Genomic DNA, 19,923 nt, shown 5'->3' with positions numbered 1-19,923 from the left:
ATGAGTCATTGGCAGTAATAGCCCTTTCAGTGGCTCCTTCCATGCAGAAGACAATGCAAAACATGGGGACTCTCAGATACGGTGTACTGTCAAAGGAAAGAAAATCAAAGCAACTATCTTGGTTTCTTTCAGAAAAAAGTAAACCTAAACCGAGACGCACTGGGAAAGGATAATATAAGGATAAAATAAAGATGCTACACTAACTGAACAGGCACAATGTCTCTTTTAGTTACTTTGTCCTGGTAAGACACTTAATACGGAATCCCTAGTTCTTTAATAGTGCACAAAATTAATAAACCAGTAGTGCCATCAATGATTATCGAGGACAAAAACCCCCCACCTCTAACCACAGAATCACTGAACAAAAAGCACTTTTTTAAGGTGAAAAAACAAAAAGATGACGGTCATTATTGCTTTTGTCCGAAGAACAGAAGCACTGGGCTAGGTGTGCTTTCTATCTGCAGTCAACCAAAAAAAAGTACACAGAATTAATTGCAGCAATAGCTCAGACAGCAGCACAAGCACTGGGTCAGGGGTATTTCTATGAAGAAAACATAGAAAGTACATCAAATTAATGCAGAAATAGCTCTTTCAATGGTTTCATTCAAGAAAAACGTTGGGCAACCCATAGAGTCACAGGGCCAAAGCACCAAAAAGTTGTTTTGTTTTTTTTGGACAGTATATGGTTTTTTTGTCTTTTGAATTCTTCTTAAGTGCAGAAACAGCTGTCAGTAGATCTATCTATACAGACAAAACAGCTAAAAAACAGTCGTTGGGCCAGGGTGAAGGGTACTGTCTGGGGAAGGGCCTGCTAGTATTTCTGTGTATAAAAAGCAGAGAGAACACAAACGGTGATGGCAGCAACAGCTCAATTTATTTTACATAACAGAAAGTAGTTTTTATTTAGTATTTAGTTACCTCCTTTGGTCATTTTAACTCTGATAGAGGGACGAATAAACCATTTGCTTTGCATCTGGTAATCAGTAAACCTTAGTGCTTGCATATACTCTTTAGGTGAGGTCTAACTACACCTGCACAATGAAAAAAAAAAAAGTTATTTCTCTGGTATGCTCAAGTTCAGCTTGGGGCCCAATCTGTTCATCAATCAGTGCACCAACAGAGTCACGCACATATACATGTCGTCTTCATTAACGGGACAACGTCAGCGCTCATCGAGACCTCGCTAACAGCCAACACATGGTGCAGATAAGAGGAACCGCTACCCCACCTCCCCCTCTCGGAGCTCCCTTCAAAGCCGTCGCACTTCAGACAACACTGTCAAGCAGAACACGGCCGCGTGAGCTTCCTCTGCCACTCTTTGAAAGTTTTCCGAGCTCCCCTTCCATCTACGTCTTTTCGTTCCCTGTCACTCCTGTCTCTCCCCTCTGACCCTCCCCTGACTCCCCACCCACCATCCCCCTTCTCTTTCATGCTCCTTCATTCTGTCTCTCAGTGTAGGGGGGAGATGCACAGTCACTTATCTTATAAACCCATCAAACACAAGGCTGTCTAAGGTGGACCGGAGAGGGAAATTATATGTCAATCAAAATTTATATCTGTTAATGCAGGTTGTGTCAACCTGCAACAACACCCTCTGTATACAAGAAAGAGTAATTTAATGTCAGCATGCAACTTCGCTGATGTAAGCGGTGAAGGTGCATGCATAGATTTTTAAGGTGAAGGAGCAAATTGGGTTTAAATTCATTGCAAAACAATCCCAATTCACATGATTTGTTGAACCTGTACCTGTATTAACATATTTGGTTTACATTTAAACCAATAAAAATATTATATTGTAGATGTCAATAGGTGTAGCAAGATTAGAAAGGCTTAACGTATAACCATGCAGATTAATAATACTCAGTATCTGTAAGTGGATTTGCAGTGCTCATCTATCAGCAGAGAGTTTCCTCCAACCTGTTAAATTGACCTTTCCTCGGGATTTCAGCCTTAATTGGCACCTATTTTGTTGTATCTGCTTTCTTATGCAAGACTTAAACAGCCACAGGAGCAGACACTTTCTGACTTTTAATGATTAAATACTGAGTGTGTCTGGATGAGTCCGGCAGCCAGCCACCACCGAAGCAGATTCATTTTAGCCAGTTTACGATAAAACCATCCAATTACAGTTCTGCAAATTCCATTAATTGGATCACTTAGAAATTTTGTTTCTTTGGACAAGTTTCGCAAATAAGAAAAAGGGCTTGACATACAGAAGACTCGGGCAATAGACAAGAAACTGTAAAGTATTATGTGGTGTGTCAGTCTATAATGGGTAAATGGTCGAGGAAAAAATTGGAAAATTCTGATAGGCTTGCGTCAGACGAGATTGGTTAGAATGACGGACAAAACACACAGAACAAAAGATGTTTCTCTGAGTCTTTATAACCACTTAACTGGTGACTTTCTTCTGTCTAAAGGCGTGGCTTCATTCATGTGCTTGGGACCAGAAGGATACTGGGACCTCCAGGGGCCTGACTTCAGCAACTGTACCTCTCCTTGGGTCAACATCATCAATCAAAAGGTAAAAACCACAACTTTCACTTTGCACCATTTTAAAAACATTTGGAATGGTGTTTAATTTTCTTTCATTATCTTTGTATACGTTTAGAAACGATTTTCCAAATCCAACATGTATTATTAAATTTGCTAAAAGAAAAAAAAAAACAGCACCACCTTCATATACAATAAGCAGAATGCTTTTTATATTACCTATGTATAGGACTAGGTTAATGCTATTTAAGTTTAAGTTAATGCTATAGAACTCAAGTCAAGGCAAGTTATTATTTTAGCACAAAGTATACACAAAGTGTTTTAAAGTGCTGAAGTCACATTAATGACAAGAAATTGATTCAATTTTAAAGACATGACAACAATAAACTCATAAAATAAGATTTGACTTTAATAGGAAGACTTTAGAAATCTATTGTTTTTAATCCTGATTTAAAGGAGCCAGGAACAGGGTCCACACATCTCTTGCTTTAAGGGAGTTGGTTTAAAAATCTGCAGAGCAGAAAAACTAAATGCTGTTTTCACTTGTTGGGTTGTGACCCTAGATATATTGAGTGACCCCTGTTGGCTCTGGCTCATACTGACTAACAATACTTTGAAACATTTATTGGCCCAACACTATTCAGAACCTTGTGAAAGATTTTAAAATTGGTCCTTTCACACACAAGGAGCTAGAGCAGTGATGCAGGGCTGGCGTAATGTGATCAATTTGGCAACAGCCTTTTGAATGAGCTACTGCTGCCTTATTATTTTGCTGAGAACTGTAAAGACACCATTAAAATAATCTATTTCACTGAACATAAAAGCATGACTTATTTGTCTTGTTCTATTTACCCTTTATTTTGGCAATGTTTTAACATAGTGGTAGGCTTATTTAGGAGTCGGAATTAGAAGAAACAATTCTTCCAGAACAGGAACATTTAGTTTTTATTATTACTTAGAAACTGTGGAGTACTCATTACTTTTACAAATTTAGAGCATGCTTGGAAAGTCCAGAGAATACCTACTATCAAGCACCCAGAAGTCCAGAGGATGCTTACTTATTTACACTTATTTAGCAACCCAGAACAGGGATGAGAACTTGGAACCCAGAAAAACTACCTTAGAAAAACTACTTTTTAGACTCGTATTCTTGCAACCCAGAAAAAAGATTAGACCAGAGGACATTTACTTATACTTATCTACTAACCCTAAATAGGAGTATCTTGTTTATTTACTTTGGATAAACATTATTAGCTTTTTCTTCTTTTGCTCTTTCTTTCGGTTTGTTATTTTGTTTGTATTTCCTCTTAAATCCTGTAAAGCGCTTTGTATTGCCTTGTTGCTGAAAATGTGCTATATATATATTTTTTTTTTGCTTTTGCTGTACTTTGTGGCTTTTGACATATCACATAAAGTGTTCCACCCAGAGATATTATTGATACACAAGAACAGCGTACATGTGAGTGAACATGATTTGTCTGCTCACATTTATTAAAAACCTAATAACCACAACAAAGTCCAGCAACATAGTCCACTTTTATGTAATGCTGAACATTTACCATTTGTAGCACAAACATTTGGGTTAAAGCCTACTGCTGTTCTTAACATGCGTAGCTTATTCCTCTTTTATTCTATTTGCGGTACATTGCTTAATAAAATAAACCTTATGTTGTTGGAAAAAAGACTTGAACATTTCAATTAGTTATTGTCAGAAAAACAGGAAAGCCTGGATGTTTCAGTAGTGTTAATTTGAGTCTGGACAGGATAATTCAGAAATGTTTAAGAACCTTAGAAAGGTTGAGAGAGACTTTATCCTTTCACCCTTCTGTCAGTACTGCTGCAGCGGCTCTCAGGACAGATATTTCTGTCGCACTCAGTCAACTCTGCTCTATGTTGGTTTCGTTCTTTGCCTGCTCATAATTGGTCAATTAATGTAATTGATTAGCTAGGCGGTGTACTCCATAGAAAGCTGATACCTCTGTGTGCATGCACATATGTTTAGATTGGAGTGAAACCCAATCCAACAAGCCAGCATAGTGTAATGGACTCCGGTGAGTAAGGCTCTATCCACGCTGCCGTCTCCTCTACAACATGATACAGCGGTTATTGGCTCTCCATATTGCTCGGGCACAAATGACTTGCATCTTCTGCTCTGCAGGCTATTATGCAAAGCCTCATTTCGACCTTCCTACACTTCAGTCTGTAATCAAATCAAGAATAAAAGATGGGAAGGGGACGGCAAGTGAGGATCCATGTTTCAGGTTATGAATTGCAAGCAACGGTAAAAATATTCCACCTGGAACGTGCTGCACCCTGAGGCATGCATGTCATACCACTTATGTTTTACTCCATGGCAGGAACTTAGCCCATTAAGCCAACAGCAGTCTGTTGATAGGAATGGAGAATGTCTATAGTGAAGAAAACTAGTGGTAGAAGAAATAATCAGCTGCACTTGTGTATGGTGCATTCCATTTGTTGACAGCAATAAAACTGGAACATAAATAAACAAACGCAGCAGAGTTGGTTTGCTTTTCTAGCCCTGCTCAACAGAAATAGTGAGACTACTTTTGTATTATTCAAATCTACAACAAAGTTAAGTTGAGAAAGTAATATATGTATTTTTAGGATAACAAAAAAGCTATACATTTTTTATATAATTCAAAGGATATGACAGTTGAGCGGTACGCCTGTCTTGGTGGAGGAAGAAAGTCTCTAATGAAGATCAACCCGTCAGGGATTTAGAATGCCCATCTGCCACTTCGTTATTTTATATCCATAGCCATTGTCCTGTGAGTATCACAGCTCATTACCAGATGGTTTGGTACACGAAATGAGAAAGGACGATGCAGAGGGTAAAAAGGAAACGAAATGACACCAGACAAGCAGAAAGGGAGGGAGAGTAAGAGACACAAAAGAGGAAACAGAGATATTTACCCAGCATCCTCAGCTCTTCTCATTAGGAGATGAGCGCAGGGAAGCCGAGGACGAAAACATCTTCCAAAGACATGTTCGCCTGCACACACACCTCTGTGAGGACCAATTTAAGAAGCCTAATTACTTCCCTAATAAACTCACAGGCAGAGATAGCAGGTAATGCTACAAAAAAAAAAAATCAGCATGATCCAGTTTTTACTCACGTCTTAGTTTTCTGCATCTCTTATCATCGTACGTTGTTCGTGAATTACACCATGGGAAAAAAAGCACAGCACCCTCTTGGCTAGGATGTGTAGAAAAGCTACACACTCTTGAAAATTTTTTTTATTAGTCTGCTCGTTTAAGTTGATCAGTCTCCAGGAACTTTTAATTAGTATTTCCTTACTTTTTGTTTTCATGGAGTGTGGATTCTTTTAGTTGCTTTTTAGAATGAGAAAGAAAGACAAGCATGGTGTTCAAATGTGGCAGATTTGTGATGGTATTTGTAAATCAAAAAATGTCTGAGAGAATAGCCACTCAACTAAATTTGTCCACATCAATAATTGTGACAAGCAAGCCTGTAGGATAACCCAAAGGTATCTTCCATCAAACCCACTGAATAAAAAGAAAAGAGAATCTCTTGAGATTTTTACATTTATTTGAGATGCCAATAAACATGGAGAGTACCAAAACAATTCATTTGTAACAGGTCAAGCTTGTTGTTAAGATCAATGGACCCAATTAACAAATTGCCAATGTTATGAATTAACCCCGGATTTACCATCACGCAAGTTATTTTGTTAAGCCTGTAGAGATAAACACTGCTGAAGTTACCTTTTCCAATAAGATATACTGCAGCAGATATGGAAGTCAATGAAATGTCTGCTTTGAGCACAGACTGTGTATTGCTAAGCAGACAAATCAAATTCAAGGCAACTTTATTCATATATCACCTTTCAGCCAAAGACAATTCAAAGTGCTTGTACAAGAAAGTTAAAAACAACATGCAACAAGAAGAGAGTAATAAAAAAATAAAAAAATCAAGCAGATAAAAAATAGACAAAGTAAACATTAAAATTTTAAATATAGTGAATGAATAGAATTTAAAAAAATATGTATAGGCAACTTCAAATAAGAGGTTTTTAACCTTGTTTTAAATAAACAGGGGGAGTCTTACAATGAGCAGGAAGGTTATTCCAGAGTGTTGGAGCATAAAAACTAAATGCTGCTTCACCATGTTTAGTTCTGACTCGGAATAGTTAGTAGGTTTGATTCTGATGATCTTAAAAGTCTGAGTGGTATATAGGGTTGAAGATCAGAAAAGTAGTCTGGGTTTCTATTATGAAGTGCTTTGTAAACTATTAAGTAGATTTTAAATTCTATTCGTTGAGTAACGGGCAGCCAGTGCAGGGATCTTAGAACTGGACTGATATGCTGATCTCTTTTTGTTTTAGTTAGGACTCTTGCAGCAGCATTCTAGAGAAGCTGGAGCTCTCTTAATGCCTTTTTGATAATCCAGTAAAAATGCCACTGCAGTAATCGAGTCTACTAAAAACAAAGGCATGAACTAATTTTTCAGTCTTGTGGGGACATAAGTCGTCTAATTTTAGCAATATTTTTTAGGTGATCGTATGATGTTTTTATGATAGATTTGATGTGGTTATTAAAGTTCAGATCAGGATCCATGATCACCCCAGATTCTTGACTTTGTCAGAGCATTTTAATCCAACAGACTGAAGGTGGGTGATTATTTTTAATATATCCTCTGTTGGTCCAAACAGTAATGAACCCAAAAGGGTTTGTGAACTCTCATTCTAAAGCCTTAGCTTCAATGTTCAGATATGTTGTTATCAATGTTTTTGAGCTGGAAGAAAACTTAAGGATAATTGGATAAAAGTGTACCACTGGAGAGTTGGCTTGTTTTTAAACAAATTAAAAATTTAGGAACAAAACAGAGCAAATACAATTGCTAATAGAGTAATGGCTCACATCTAATAAAAGAAGCATTTATACTTTGAAGCAGTTCTGCCTTAAACAATAAAATAAAAAACATAGCTTTGTCTTTTTGTCTATAGACTCTACCGTTTAGATTTTCATTTTTATTTTTTACATTAACAAGGCAGTATGTGGAGTTTTTGTATTATTCTCTACACCAGGACATACTATCCCTTCATTTCAGTGTAAATAGCATTAATCAAGTCTAGCTAGTTTATATAGAACATTTCTGTTGGAAATATTTGGCATGATGAGACCCAGAGCTGCACTGTTCAGGGATTTCCTGTAGTTTTGTTTTAAGCTGTATTTTTGTTTTTCTGATGTAGTGTAGAAGCCTTATCCATTTCATTTGGTAATAAATCACATCCAAATAGAAAAAATACAGGGACATTTAATTATTCTGTGGACCTGATTCTGCATTCATTGGGAAGTGAAATTGAAGATTTTACTTCAACCTCAAACAGTAAAACAAATATTTGTCATTCTTACATAATTTTATACATTTCATATTATACATATTCCACTTTATCACATTTTGTTGCACCTCACTAACTTCATTTTTTTGTGTGTGTGTTGTAGTTGTCTGTTAAAATTAATAAACATTGGTGAGATTTTTTTTCCTTCTGTGGTTACTACAAATTACATAATTCCTTGCTTGAAATTTCCCTGTACAGAGGCATCACTGTGCTACTCTATGCTCCATGCAACTCCATTGAGCTTATTTAAATATTACTTTAAACTAGAAAAATTTACATATACTTTTCAAATATGTCTAGGAAACCAACAACATATTTTTAAATAAATAAGTAATGAAATATATAAATAATATGTTGGTACACATATAATATAAAATGTTATATGTGTCTAATATTCAAGTTTTTATATTATAATAATAATAACAACAACAACAACAATAATATTAATAATAATAATATTATTATTATTATTATTATTATTATTATTATTATTATTATTATTATTATTATTATATGATATGGCGTGACATATTATATACATTAAAAATAAAACACTCCAAAGGCTATATGTTCTGCATTAGTTTCATAAAAGTATAATGCTGTCTGGGGAAATTCCCTCAATAGTTTCATAATTGCGTGCAGATATAATATTTTGCCCTAGTGTACACTCAACTGCGTGAGACAATACACATCTCTGTGTGCACACATTAATTGTCTGCAATATTACAGCAGTTGGGGAAAAATTGCAGGTCAAACAGTATTTATTTTATGGGGTAGATACTTGTAGATCCCAATTTATCATGTATTCCCTTGTAGCCAGTGAGCAGGTCATGAATATTAACAGGATACCTCACATTTCTTTTCAGGGAATAATGTGTGTTAGTCTCTTCGTTTACAGTACTTTTTTTTTCCCTTTCTCTTTTTCAGATAAAAGCCGGAGAGACGGCAGCTGTGATTGCCAGAGAGCTGGCAGAGCAAACCAAGAGCAACCTTCAGGCAGGCGACATCACCTTTACGGTGAGGGCTATGATTCAGCTTGTGGATCTGCTCGACGTCCAGCTGCGGAACCTAACGCCGGGTGGAAAAGACAGTGCAGCTCGAAGCCTCAACAAGGTACCGAAAGGAACCTTTTTTATTCTTTTTTCTGGCTCCCCTAAATTCACTTTTCTTTTGCTTTTAAATATATCCTGACAATTTATGGATAAACATAACCCGCAGGAAACCATGACCTATTGCACTTATTGTCATGACTGTTCAGATCAACATATTTCAGAGGTTAGAATAAAAATTAAACAATTTCAGAGAATTTACACCACTTGTAGTCGTAGGTAAATTTAATGGAATTTGACCTACTTACCATGACTTAATCAAAGAATATCAGTTATTAGTTTTTATTTATGGTGCAAGTACAAGAGAACTATTTGACACATTTATTTTATCTTTTGAAATTCTGTTGTAATTTCAAGTTCATGTCTTATTCTGCCTTGATCAGAAATGGCGTTCAGCCATAATAAGTCATAGTGTCTTTAAAAAGTGCTTATAAAGTCAAAAATCTGGCTGTTTTCTACTGGAAACCCAAAAAGGCATGGAGTGACATCTAAAAAAGTGCCACCCATCACTATTAACAGGATTTAATAATGAGAAAACCCAGCCCAGTTTGAAAGTTTAAACCTAATAAGCCTCACACTGTGACAGAACTTACACTTTATCTATCAAATGACTCCAAATAGCAGTGTGAAAGCTCAAATCCCCTCAGTTCGCAATATTAACTTTAAAAAAATGAGAATTTTTCATAATAAATAAAACCATTCAGGCACAAACCATGCTACGTTTCAGCTCTCATGGTTCTATTATTTTTTTAGATTTGACCTAAAGTTTTTGCACTGTAATAGTTTCTTGTAGGGTTATGTTTCTGTTTGGCTTACATGATGGGAAACCATTTCCCCAGAAAATGCAGTTTTCTTTTTTTCATCCAAATTCCTAAAAGGTTTATGAGAAGGAAGTGTGTTTATGTGAAAATTTAAAGGCGTTAGTAATACATTAGTATTTTAGTAGTATTGTTTTCTAAAATTTTAGGAGACATATTTAATATGTGTCGAAAGCACTACAACCCAACCCATTAAATTTTCCAAGTAGTGCCAAAACATTTATTGTGCTTGATCTAAAAAATAGAGGTAAACTGTAAAGCGAATAAATAATATTCCTGTTAAGCAGTCAACATCAGTAAAAGTGTAATTCAGTAATTTGCTAGACCACCTGCTCTCTCATAGGTTTCTTTTTATATTTTCAGGGCATTTTTATTTATTTCCTTGCTGCAACAGACACAGATGTCCCCATTGAGATTTTAGTGCCAGATTTCTCCAATAGAGAGGGATGGCTGTAAAGCAAGATGAGTAAATTCATATTGAGGATCAAGAGGAGTTTTTAACACCACTTCAAAAAAGTTTCCCATAAAATAAAACATTTAGGTAGAGGTGCCAGTTTGGAGATTGTTTTTTGTCTCCGTTTCTCCTATAAAGTAGAGGATAAAAGCAGCCGTATTCAGTGGAATAATGTGAAAAGGCTTTTACAGACAAGAAAATTTATTTAAGAGGTCAGAGGGAACCCAGTGATAAATTATTCTCAACCCACAGATATGCCGTCAATGCTTGCAGCACAGTGGCTCTATGGAGAAAAATGACCCTTTAGCCTTTTCTTGTGTTGAAGTTCCATCGCCATTCAAAGCTCTCCTCTAGAAATCTTTTTCATTGCTCTGGCAGTGGTTGATGCTTTCCTCTCAAGTTCAATCATTTTGACACAATCTGCAGTGAGCTAAACGAATTAAAGATCTCTTTTTTCCCTTTGGACAGCAAAGCACAACACACTGCCAGCTGACAATGAAAGGATTGGATTGGCAAACGCCAAGATCAGTGTCGTTTTTGTGATCAAAGGGTAACTGGCTAACAGAAGGAACGGGACTTTTTCCAGAGGAGTGGGCCACGATGTTGGCTCCTTTATAAGAAAGTGGTTGTCTTTGCTGTTAATCTGATTAGGATTTAGCACGGTACCAGACCCAAGCTCTTAAAGCCAAACAGTGGCTCTGGTGTCTGTATCAGGACTCGATTAGAATCGTTCATTCCCTGTGCAGCCCTGACTTCCAGTGTTGGAGTCTTTGTTAGTTGTAATTTCTCAGGTATTCTAAATTTCTCTGAGCGTTATCTCTGCTTCAGTGCTGGACAAAGTTTAGACGTTAACCAGCTCTCTGTTGCTCTCCCAGGAAATGAAATAAATGGAACCAAAATCAGGTTTATGAGCGCCTGGAAGCATTTCCCCACTCGCACTCTGTCTCATTTCTGGGCTAATTAACACATGCGTTTACACTGTTTTGCGAAGATGGTGTGTAATTAAACCACAGTTGCTTCGCAGCATTACTTTTCACTTTGTAATGTCGTAAATTCACATTTGTTCAAAAAAAAAATTTAGTCCCCCCACCCCTAATTCATCTATTTTTAGGAAACCATTGTGGCAAATTGGAAGCATCTTTAGTAAGGGCCTCCTTTGCCATGTATGGCAAATTGGAAAAGTATGAAGTAATGTTTTGTGAGAGTTGTAATTGTTCATCCAGCTCTTTAGACGATACAGGTTTTTATTGGGTTTAAGAAACATCCCCTCACATTTGAGAGATCACAAATTGTGTTTTAAATAATCTGTGAACAGCATAGAAAATTCTAGTCCAGGTTTGACTAGTTCCGTTTTTATTCTTGACTAACTTCAAGTGGCCAAAACCCATTTAAAATCCTCTTTTTTTTTGTTTCCAAACAGGTTTTAAAGAACCTCAACTTAATTCACTCTTAAAGATAATGAGCCCATGTATAGATCATAAACTGGAGATAATCTCTTAGTGTTTGACAGTCATTACCTCTGGATTACTAGTGATTAATGAAGTCCATTTTATAGCATCAACATGTGTTCTTGTATTTCCAGACAAACAAAATATTTCATAGATCACAAACTCTATATTAAAGAGTGCGTCTATATAGTTCAAGTTTACCCAGAACTAGCATAGCTCAATAACATAGGGGTATTTAATGCCCTTTAGGATTGAACCATACGCAAACATTATGTTTGTATTAAAATTCATTAAATACAGTAATAATAAAGTCAATATCCAAAATGTAATTTTTATTTACATAAAACTATCAATACTTGTCGGGAGACTCTTTTTTTGTTTCTTCGTTTTAATAGGAGCGTTCACAAAGTGATGGATTTAATTTCCTTGATGGGTATTAAACCGGAATGGACCTCCATTGTGTAGCTTATACTGGCATGTGTTCATAAGACTTCTGTAGATCACAAAACCTTTCAGTGCAACATCAAATCATCAACTGCAAAGAAGCCTTTATAGACCTCTGTGGTAAAACTGCAGAGCGGCATAGATCAGGGGCGAAGGAGCATGATCATTCTGAACCTTTGAGTGCTCCCAGGAGCAAAATGACCTCAGTGATTGCAAAACGGAGAGAGAGTGAAAACATTAGCTCTCCTTCTCAGGTTGGCTGTCTAATAAAACTAGGGCAAACAGGGATTTTATCAGTAAGCACTCTAACAGAGCTCCAGATTGTCTTCCGAGATGTGAGAACATGCCACGAAGATCACAGCAGCAGTTCATCAATCAGAAAGCAGACACATGAGAGCCAATCTCCACTTTCTCAAGTGGTGTTTAAAAGACTCTTAGAACACGAGGGAAATGATCATTAGATCCCAGGAGACGAAAATAATTATTTGCTAGGTCTTAACATCTGTCTCCGAGTTAACGGATGCAAACTGTCACTGTGCGACTGGTCTAAAACCAAATCACTTAAAACACATCTGGGTGTAAGAACAAGGATTCCCTGTTACAGGATTTAGGATTGAAGTTTTTGATCATAGACAGACATAATTCTATCTGTGGTATGAAAAAAAGATTTATCTAAAGATATCCGTTTCTTTTCTGAAAAAGACATAAAAAACACATTAAATTTCTGGATAACATTTTATTCACATCTCAATAAATTAAGATTGTCAGTGAAAAAAGGAATTTATTTCAGTAATAAATTCAAAACATGAAACTTGGACATTAATGCATACTGAATAGTCCTCAAGTGACTCAGTACACTGTTTTTTTATGCAGTCCATCTAAGTCTAACGGTGAAAGCACAAGTGCAAAATATCTTAAGCGTAATTTTGTTGAGTTGTTGATTTTTTGCTAACTTTTCTTTGCATTTCCTGTCAATTACAGCTGCAGAAGAGAGAGCGCTCATGTCGATTTTATGTCCAGGTACTTGGATGTAATTTTCCTCGTCCATCTGTCATCACTCTGTTGATATTGTCAAAGTTTTCACCGTATGTTTTGAAAATTGGCCTTTTTGAAGGGACATGAGTTATTAGCAAAAAAAATATGAGAAGCCAAAAGTAACAGCATCAAAGTGAGTGAATTCTGAATCAAAGGGCCAAATTTCATTGTGACACATTTCACCCTCTTTATTTCACACTGTTGGCCCCCTTCACTGCAATGCATGTCATAATAGCCTGTTTCTTAACCTCGAGCATGTAACCTATCCCTTCATCTGCAAGAAATGACCTAAATACAGTTACCTCCTCTTTAATAAGTCAACGAAAGCCTTCACCTGCTATGATTCTCCCTGCTGCATAATACATACTTGTCCCAGTTTAAAAAGAGAGGGAGTTAACTTCCCTTTCTTAGCGTTTTCTTCAGACTACTTTGTGATTTTGTAATCCCAGGGGTGACATTTACGCTGTCATCAAAATCATTTATGCCCTGACGAGAAAACAGGAGAAGTTGACATCCTCTGTCTTCCATACGGTTGGCTCAAATTACGGCTCACACACCAGCCAGATGTTGTTTTTATGTGCATCCTCTATGCCGCTTGTTTTAGCTAACATGCTTTCAGCTCCTCCGAGGCACGTTGGAGGACAATTTGTTTTCAGTCTTTGAGCAACTGTGCACATGAGATTGGTGTCATGTATGCTGCTGTGTGCACTTAGGCAGGCTATGCATTATGTTGCATTTTAGTGTCTTAAGGAACTTAAGAAACTACGATCAATATTTGTGGTATTCAAGACTTTTCTCATTGTCAGCTAATGTGACTAAAAGATATGTATTAATATGTGCATTAATATGTGCACATTACACCAAGGTTTAGCTAGACAAACTTTTATTTCTGATGAAAACAACTGAAAATGTGTGTTTATTTCTTCACTTATTTTCTTAGAATTTGCTGGTACACCAGTATTTGACTTTTAGGCTTAATATTTAAGTTAAAATGCTAAAAAGCAATTTTTTTTATTCTATTTATTTACAAGAATATTGTATTAAATTGAAGAAGCTAAAAACTATAATTTGAGGCAAAAAAACCCAAACTTCCAGCTGTTTTATTTGGACAATAAGTAAATGTTTTGTTGGTGTCAGGAAAATGAGCTGCTTTAAAACCTCCTAATTATTAAGTCACAACCTGATGGCACTGTCCTGTTACCTAGCAACCCCAACTGGGCCCAGTCTCTCACCAACCCAAGTGGAGCTCTGCTCACTTCATCATTCGAAGACGAGCACATTTGGTCAGCTGGCTTTACTGCTGTATGTGCTGTACAGGGTCTACTGGAAAAGACAAGTGTTTTGTTGTTGCAATGAACAACATGTGTTCATGCAAGAGCAGAGCTAAGTGGCTTCATTTTATTCTTAAGCTGTGATTTATCAACATTTTTTATGCACATTTTATACTATCACAATAGAAAAGGTTGATGGAAACGGCAAAATCTGTTGCACTGCTACAGATTAGACATGACTGACCATTCAGAAATCACCGTTACGTTGTTTAAGCTGCAGAGAGGAAGGATTTCCTATAGTTTGTTACTAAGGAAACTCTCAAATGTAGCAACAGTTTCATGCATGGGGCCATGCATCATGGGAACATATACCCCATGATGCATAGCACCTCAGAGCCTGGAGCTGATGCCATGTGGACCTGTAGCTTTTCTCACCTCGATCTCTAATAGCTCATTCCTAACCTGAAGTGTTTAAAGGAACAAAATGGTGGTGGTGGTGAAGGAGGGACCTGTTGATTGGAGTCAGATTAGCCCAAAAGATCGTCACTTCTGTCAAACTTCATTATTGGTGTAGATCTTGATTTAATATTAGCAGTCGTTACCCACTGCAATATAAGTTCAATCAAATTAGTTGCTGCCATTGTCCAATGGATGGCTAAGCAGTGAAAAAATAAAGCTATTCTTTTGCATACATATAAATAATTTGATTCTCAACTTTATTGTGTTATACAGTAATTGCAAATTAAAGATGTTTCTCTGTGTTCTAGGGTTTTATTGGAAAATAGAAAATGCTAATCCCTCTCTATTCATGCAGGACTTTAGTTTTGCTATTAGCTTATCAGCATAGGCTGGAAAAAAACAACAGAAATCCCTCAAAAACTACTTTCTTCACATTAGTTTCTTTTCTTGGTACATTTCAGCTTTTGCAAAAATAAGTACTTAAAGGATTTATTCAACATTAATATAGATGACTGCACACACAGCTTAGCTATAGCTTAGCGGGCTTGTCAAATTCAAACAACAATGAAGTGATTTTTGTTTGACAAATCGACACAATGGAGCAACATCTGTGGCCAGACGTAAACACAGGCATTGACTGCACATACTGGAGGCCTGTTGAGGGGGAGACTTTTATTGATTAGGGAAATTGGGCAATGTTTTCTTCAACAGGACCCTTGTGGTTGTCATAAGTGGGATAAGCAAAGGAATACAAAGCAAATGAGAGATGCACCTGCCTCCGCTCAGAGGACACACGTGCTGCTGAAAACAGACTGTTACAGCGCTGCTGGGAATACTGTAGGAGTTCCAGGTGTTGTTGTTGTTAAGGAGGGACATGTCCTAAAATAAAATACATGGTTTGATGAATAAATCAGATAAAGAGAGATTATTTTTTCTTGATTGAGGACAAAAACAAATGACACTTGAGATTTTAAATTTATGCATGTGAGCGCAGAATTTTGATACACAGCTCAACCTCAGTTTAACTTGTGCAGATGAAATGTTGATTCTAGCTCTTCCGAATCCCTCTAAATAGTCACATCTGCTGCACATCGCAGCCAATTTGATTCCACTGAAGGGATTTGGCCTTGACATGGCAACAAAGTGCATAATGATCCACTCTCTTATGTTTTGTGTTCCCCCTGCAGGAATGTTCCTCTGTTGTGGCCTTTGATTTTGAACAAACACAATAAAAATGGCACCCTGCCTCCCTTCACATTTTAGTCACTTTAATGGCAGTTTGTTTAAAGGTAGCAACATTATGGCTGTCCAATTATTGTGATTACATCTATTCTTGTCCCTCAATCACACACAATAGCGTGTTTGTTTTGGGGGCTGGTTTTAGGAGGAAATAAGAACTGTGCAATTTGCAGTACATTTTATGTAACAATAAAAATGTATCATCTTTTGCCTCAGTAGGACCCAAGTAAGTGTGAATATTTAAGACACAGGGAGGACACTAAGCCCTGACCCTCATAAAAACAACTCCTTTTGCTCAAAAAGAAGGCCAAAGGGAGTGTTGGATGACCTCAAAGCAGCCGAAACCAAGGGAGGTTTCTCGTTCAGGAATTTAACAAGAGGATAAAAATCCCCTTTTCTTGAAAGATGAAGATAAACTCATCCTTATAAACACAGAACTCCTCATTTGGATTGCAATCCAGAGATAGGAAGAGCGCTCGTATTGATCGGTGCTGCTCACAATGGAGGTGGCTCGGCTGGCCAGTCAAGCGTAAAAGCTGATAATAGTTTTTAGAGAACACCCTTGATTTTCCTTGAAATTTAAGCAGTCCAGTGGAGAATCTTACACGGTTCAAAGAACATGTAAACTTGCCATCCTTGAGCGCGTACGTCTGAATCTGACCACTCTACCATTCTGATTTCCCTACTGCAGTGGCAGAAACAATGGACAACATAAAACAGATACTGCTAAAGAACATCACGAGGCATCCTTTATTGCCTGTCCTCCACTTCCACAGTTTCGGCAAAACAAACACTGTCCTTAAATGATACTTTGATCTAGTCTTATTTGATACAAGCTAAAAGCTGCAGGAAGCAAACAGAGAAAATCATCAGGTGTCTAAACCTATACATGTTTTTCTAAGATCTAACAGCAAAAGTAAATTTTAATTATGAAACAAATATATTTGGCTTCTAAACTCTTATCAATCAAGTTAAAGGAAAACAGGCAACAGTATATTGCGGAATTTACCAATAGATCTCAACTGCAAATCTGCAGATTGGCAACGAATCTGCAGTTTAAATCCCTTATGTAGTTCTAGCTCGAATGCTCGGGAACAATGGGTGTCTTCAGGCACTTTCTGAAACTACAAAAAGAAACAAAAAAGATTGTTTGTAAAAGCGCACACCGGGTCAGTCTGACCTCCTCCTTGGACTGTGGGAGGGTTGACTTATCATTGAGAAACGGCTTGCTGCACCCTTGATGGTTGTGATGGGGACTCCAGTTCTTCTGCCTCTGGGTCTGACTCAGCGTCAAAGATGGTTGCACAATTGTTTATCTTTTTGCATCAATGTTCAACTGCATAAAGAGTAAACACTGAATTGGAGGGCACGGTTTGCTGTTGCTTATTGCATATAGTGACGTAACTCTAAAACATCTCATTCTAGAAAAAGTTCAAACTGGCAGAAGTGACGAAGTAAAATCTCATCTACTGAGGACGATTGCAAAAAATGTAATGAACATGATTTGTGTAGCTTACAGACCTATCCTAACTTCTTCCAGTAAGTATAATAATTCTCTTTTAGAACTGCTGTAATTTTTTTTCTTCCCTCTCCAGTTAAGAAAAAAGCTCTAAGTCTTCTCAACTATGAGCATGTCACTGAACAGGAAATAAATATAAGGTAACTCTTCGAGGCATTTTCTGGTAAACATTGAACTTTAGATGTTAAGAGACCCTGTAGAATATTCTTTTTGGTTTGGAGGCATAACATTTATGAGGTACAGTGAAAAAAGCAATTGAATATCCAATTTCATTTCATGGTAAGTTTGCCTCTTTTTCCTCGTTTTGTAGCTCCTTCTGTCCTTTTTCTAAAATTTTTTGAGACAACTAAGGAACCCCACTTTTTGTGATATTTTGGGGATTTCACAAATAGACGTTGCAAATTATATCTGCTTTTAAAGAGTCTGTACTCATTTTGGGATAATTCAATCCAGGTTTAAACCAGATTTCATTCATGCTTGTTTCAATCTGTGGTTTAATTGTCAAAAAGCATCAATAATGCTTCTTTGGTTTGTTTTAATAATACAAAATGGTTTAATAATTGTATACCAGTATTGCTTTATAAAATAGTATTGCAGGACAATATTTAAGATTACAAATCCCCTGGGGATGAATTGCAAATTTGAAGTTTCCTAAAGCTTTTCAGGATCTATTCCTGTAATGACACACTCACCTAATGTTTACACTCACCTAATCCCAAACCCAGAATAACTGCTCATAAAAGTGATTTTTTTCCTGAAAATCTTTATTCGTTTTTTGTTTTTTTTTGCTGCACCATGAAAGAGATTAGATCAGTGACAAGTGAACAAATGTTTAGTAGCTGATTTCATCAGAAAGTAGGTCAAAGTAGAGCCACTCTCAATATTCAGCAAATCAAAACAAGTGAATTTTGTTAGTTGATTTATTTATTTATTTATTTTTTTTAAAGGTGCAGTGGTGCCTTTTTTGATTACTAGAAAAGCTTAAGGTGTGTGTCCTACTTAAGCTGTCATATATAGTTGACTGAAAACTCACAGCAAAAAATAGGGAGGGGAAGTTTTACTCTTTGTTGTAAAACTCAGTTTATTTCATCAAGAGGAGCTTAAATAGCAGGAGAGGTTTTAGTAAAAATAGTGATTTTGAAAGTGTTTCTTTTGAAAAAGATGCAAGAAATAAAGAAACACTGGAGAAGTCATGCTTTGTTTCTGAAAGGAGAAATTCTGTGGATTTTTGTTGTTTTTTAAGCATAGTTAACATTTTCACAGTGGTAAAGTACTGAAACAACCAGGAAATCTAAAATAACAACTGAACATTACAAAAAAACAAGTTTCCGAAAAGATCTGGTTCTGCAATTCAGGTAAATACAGGGGAGGCATATGGGAATTCATAACATCAGACCATATGAAATAAAATGAAAAGTACAAAGGTTATCCCATAGAAACTCACTTACTCAAAAAATAACCACCCACGTATTAGGAGATGGATTCATGAAATATTAAAGTGTCGGGTTTCAGTGGTTTCCAAAGAAAGCTGTCGAATTGGCCAGCAGGTATAAAGAAGCAAGAAAAAGAAAGAAATGATGCAACAGCGTCATCTGTATCCCGAGACTACAGACGATCAAGATTAAGATAAACAGGAGTTTTCTTCCCATATTTTGAGTTTACCCTTTCTATGTCAGTGACAAGAAAAAAAGCGACAGAAACCAACTGGTTAGCAGGAAGGAAGAAGGGAGGGAGAAATGAGGGGGACTAAAAGTGCATGCATACAGCACAGAGGGTGTGCAGGGAGGGAGATCAGCCTCAGCCAGAATCAATTTCCTAGACCCCGAGTTCATTTCATCAATCAGCGCACAGATAGAGGCGCACACACCACAGCTCGGCTTGGACTCCAGCCAGGCTCTAATGTCCACCTCTCCCTTCCGTCCTCTCCTGCGTTGGTATAAATGGGCCATGTACTGCAGCGTTTCAGGGCCGGCCATCATCCCTGTACCAAGTGGAACATTCCTGCAGTGACCTCGGTTTAACGACCAAAACATCTCTTATGTAACAGGGGACTCATTTAGCTCTTTTAATTTTTACATTTTTTTTTAAAGCCGTTGCACTACCAACAAAATTTGCAGCAAGAAAATTGTTTGGGGTTTGCAGCAGCAGGGAGAGCTGCTACGGTTGACACATGGAGAGGCAGTGCTCTAATAGAAGAGAAATGGCATCACCACACATTCTTGATTTATTTGCACAGACCAAGATGACTGA

At 37.0% G+C, this 19,923-nt stretch overlaps 1 protein-coding gene across 17 annotated transcripts in view; it reads left to right on the top strand.

The window, feature by feature from the left end:
- LOC102238135 (adhesion G protein-coupled receptor L3-like) overlaps positions 1-19,923 on the top strand; it is a 275,239-nt gene that overhangs the window by 190,762 nt on the left and 64,554 nt on the right. For 13 of the 17 annotated variants that reach the window (XM_023346015.1, XM_023346006.1, XM_023346004.1 and 10 more), the window contains 3 exons: positions 2,421-2,524; positions 8,805-8,990; positions 13,132-13,170. In XM_023346015.1, coding sequence (XP_023201783.1) covers positions 2,421-2,524; positions 8,805-8,990; positions 13,132-13,170 — 329 coding nt within the window. The remainder of the gene's footprint in view (positions 1-2,420; positions 2,525-8,804; positions 8,991-13,131; positions 13,171-19,923) is intronic. The other 4 variants (XM_023346007.1, XM_023346016.1, XM_023346014.1 and 1 more) reach the window with 1 other exon arrangement.

The sequence above is a fragment of the Xiphophorus maculatus genome, chromosome 14, assembly GCF_002775205.1.
Source record: "Xiphophorus maculatus strain JP 163 A chromosome 14, X_maculatus-5.0-male, whole genome shotgun sequence".
NCBI lineage: Eukaryota > Metazoa > Chordata > Actinopteri > Cyprinodontiformes > Poeciliidae > Xiphophorus > Xiphophorus maculatus.
The sequence above is the reverse complement of the archived record's forward strand: the minus strand, read 5'-3'. Positions and strand labels throughout refer to the sequence as shown.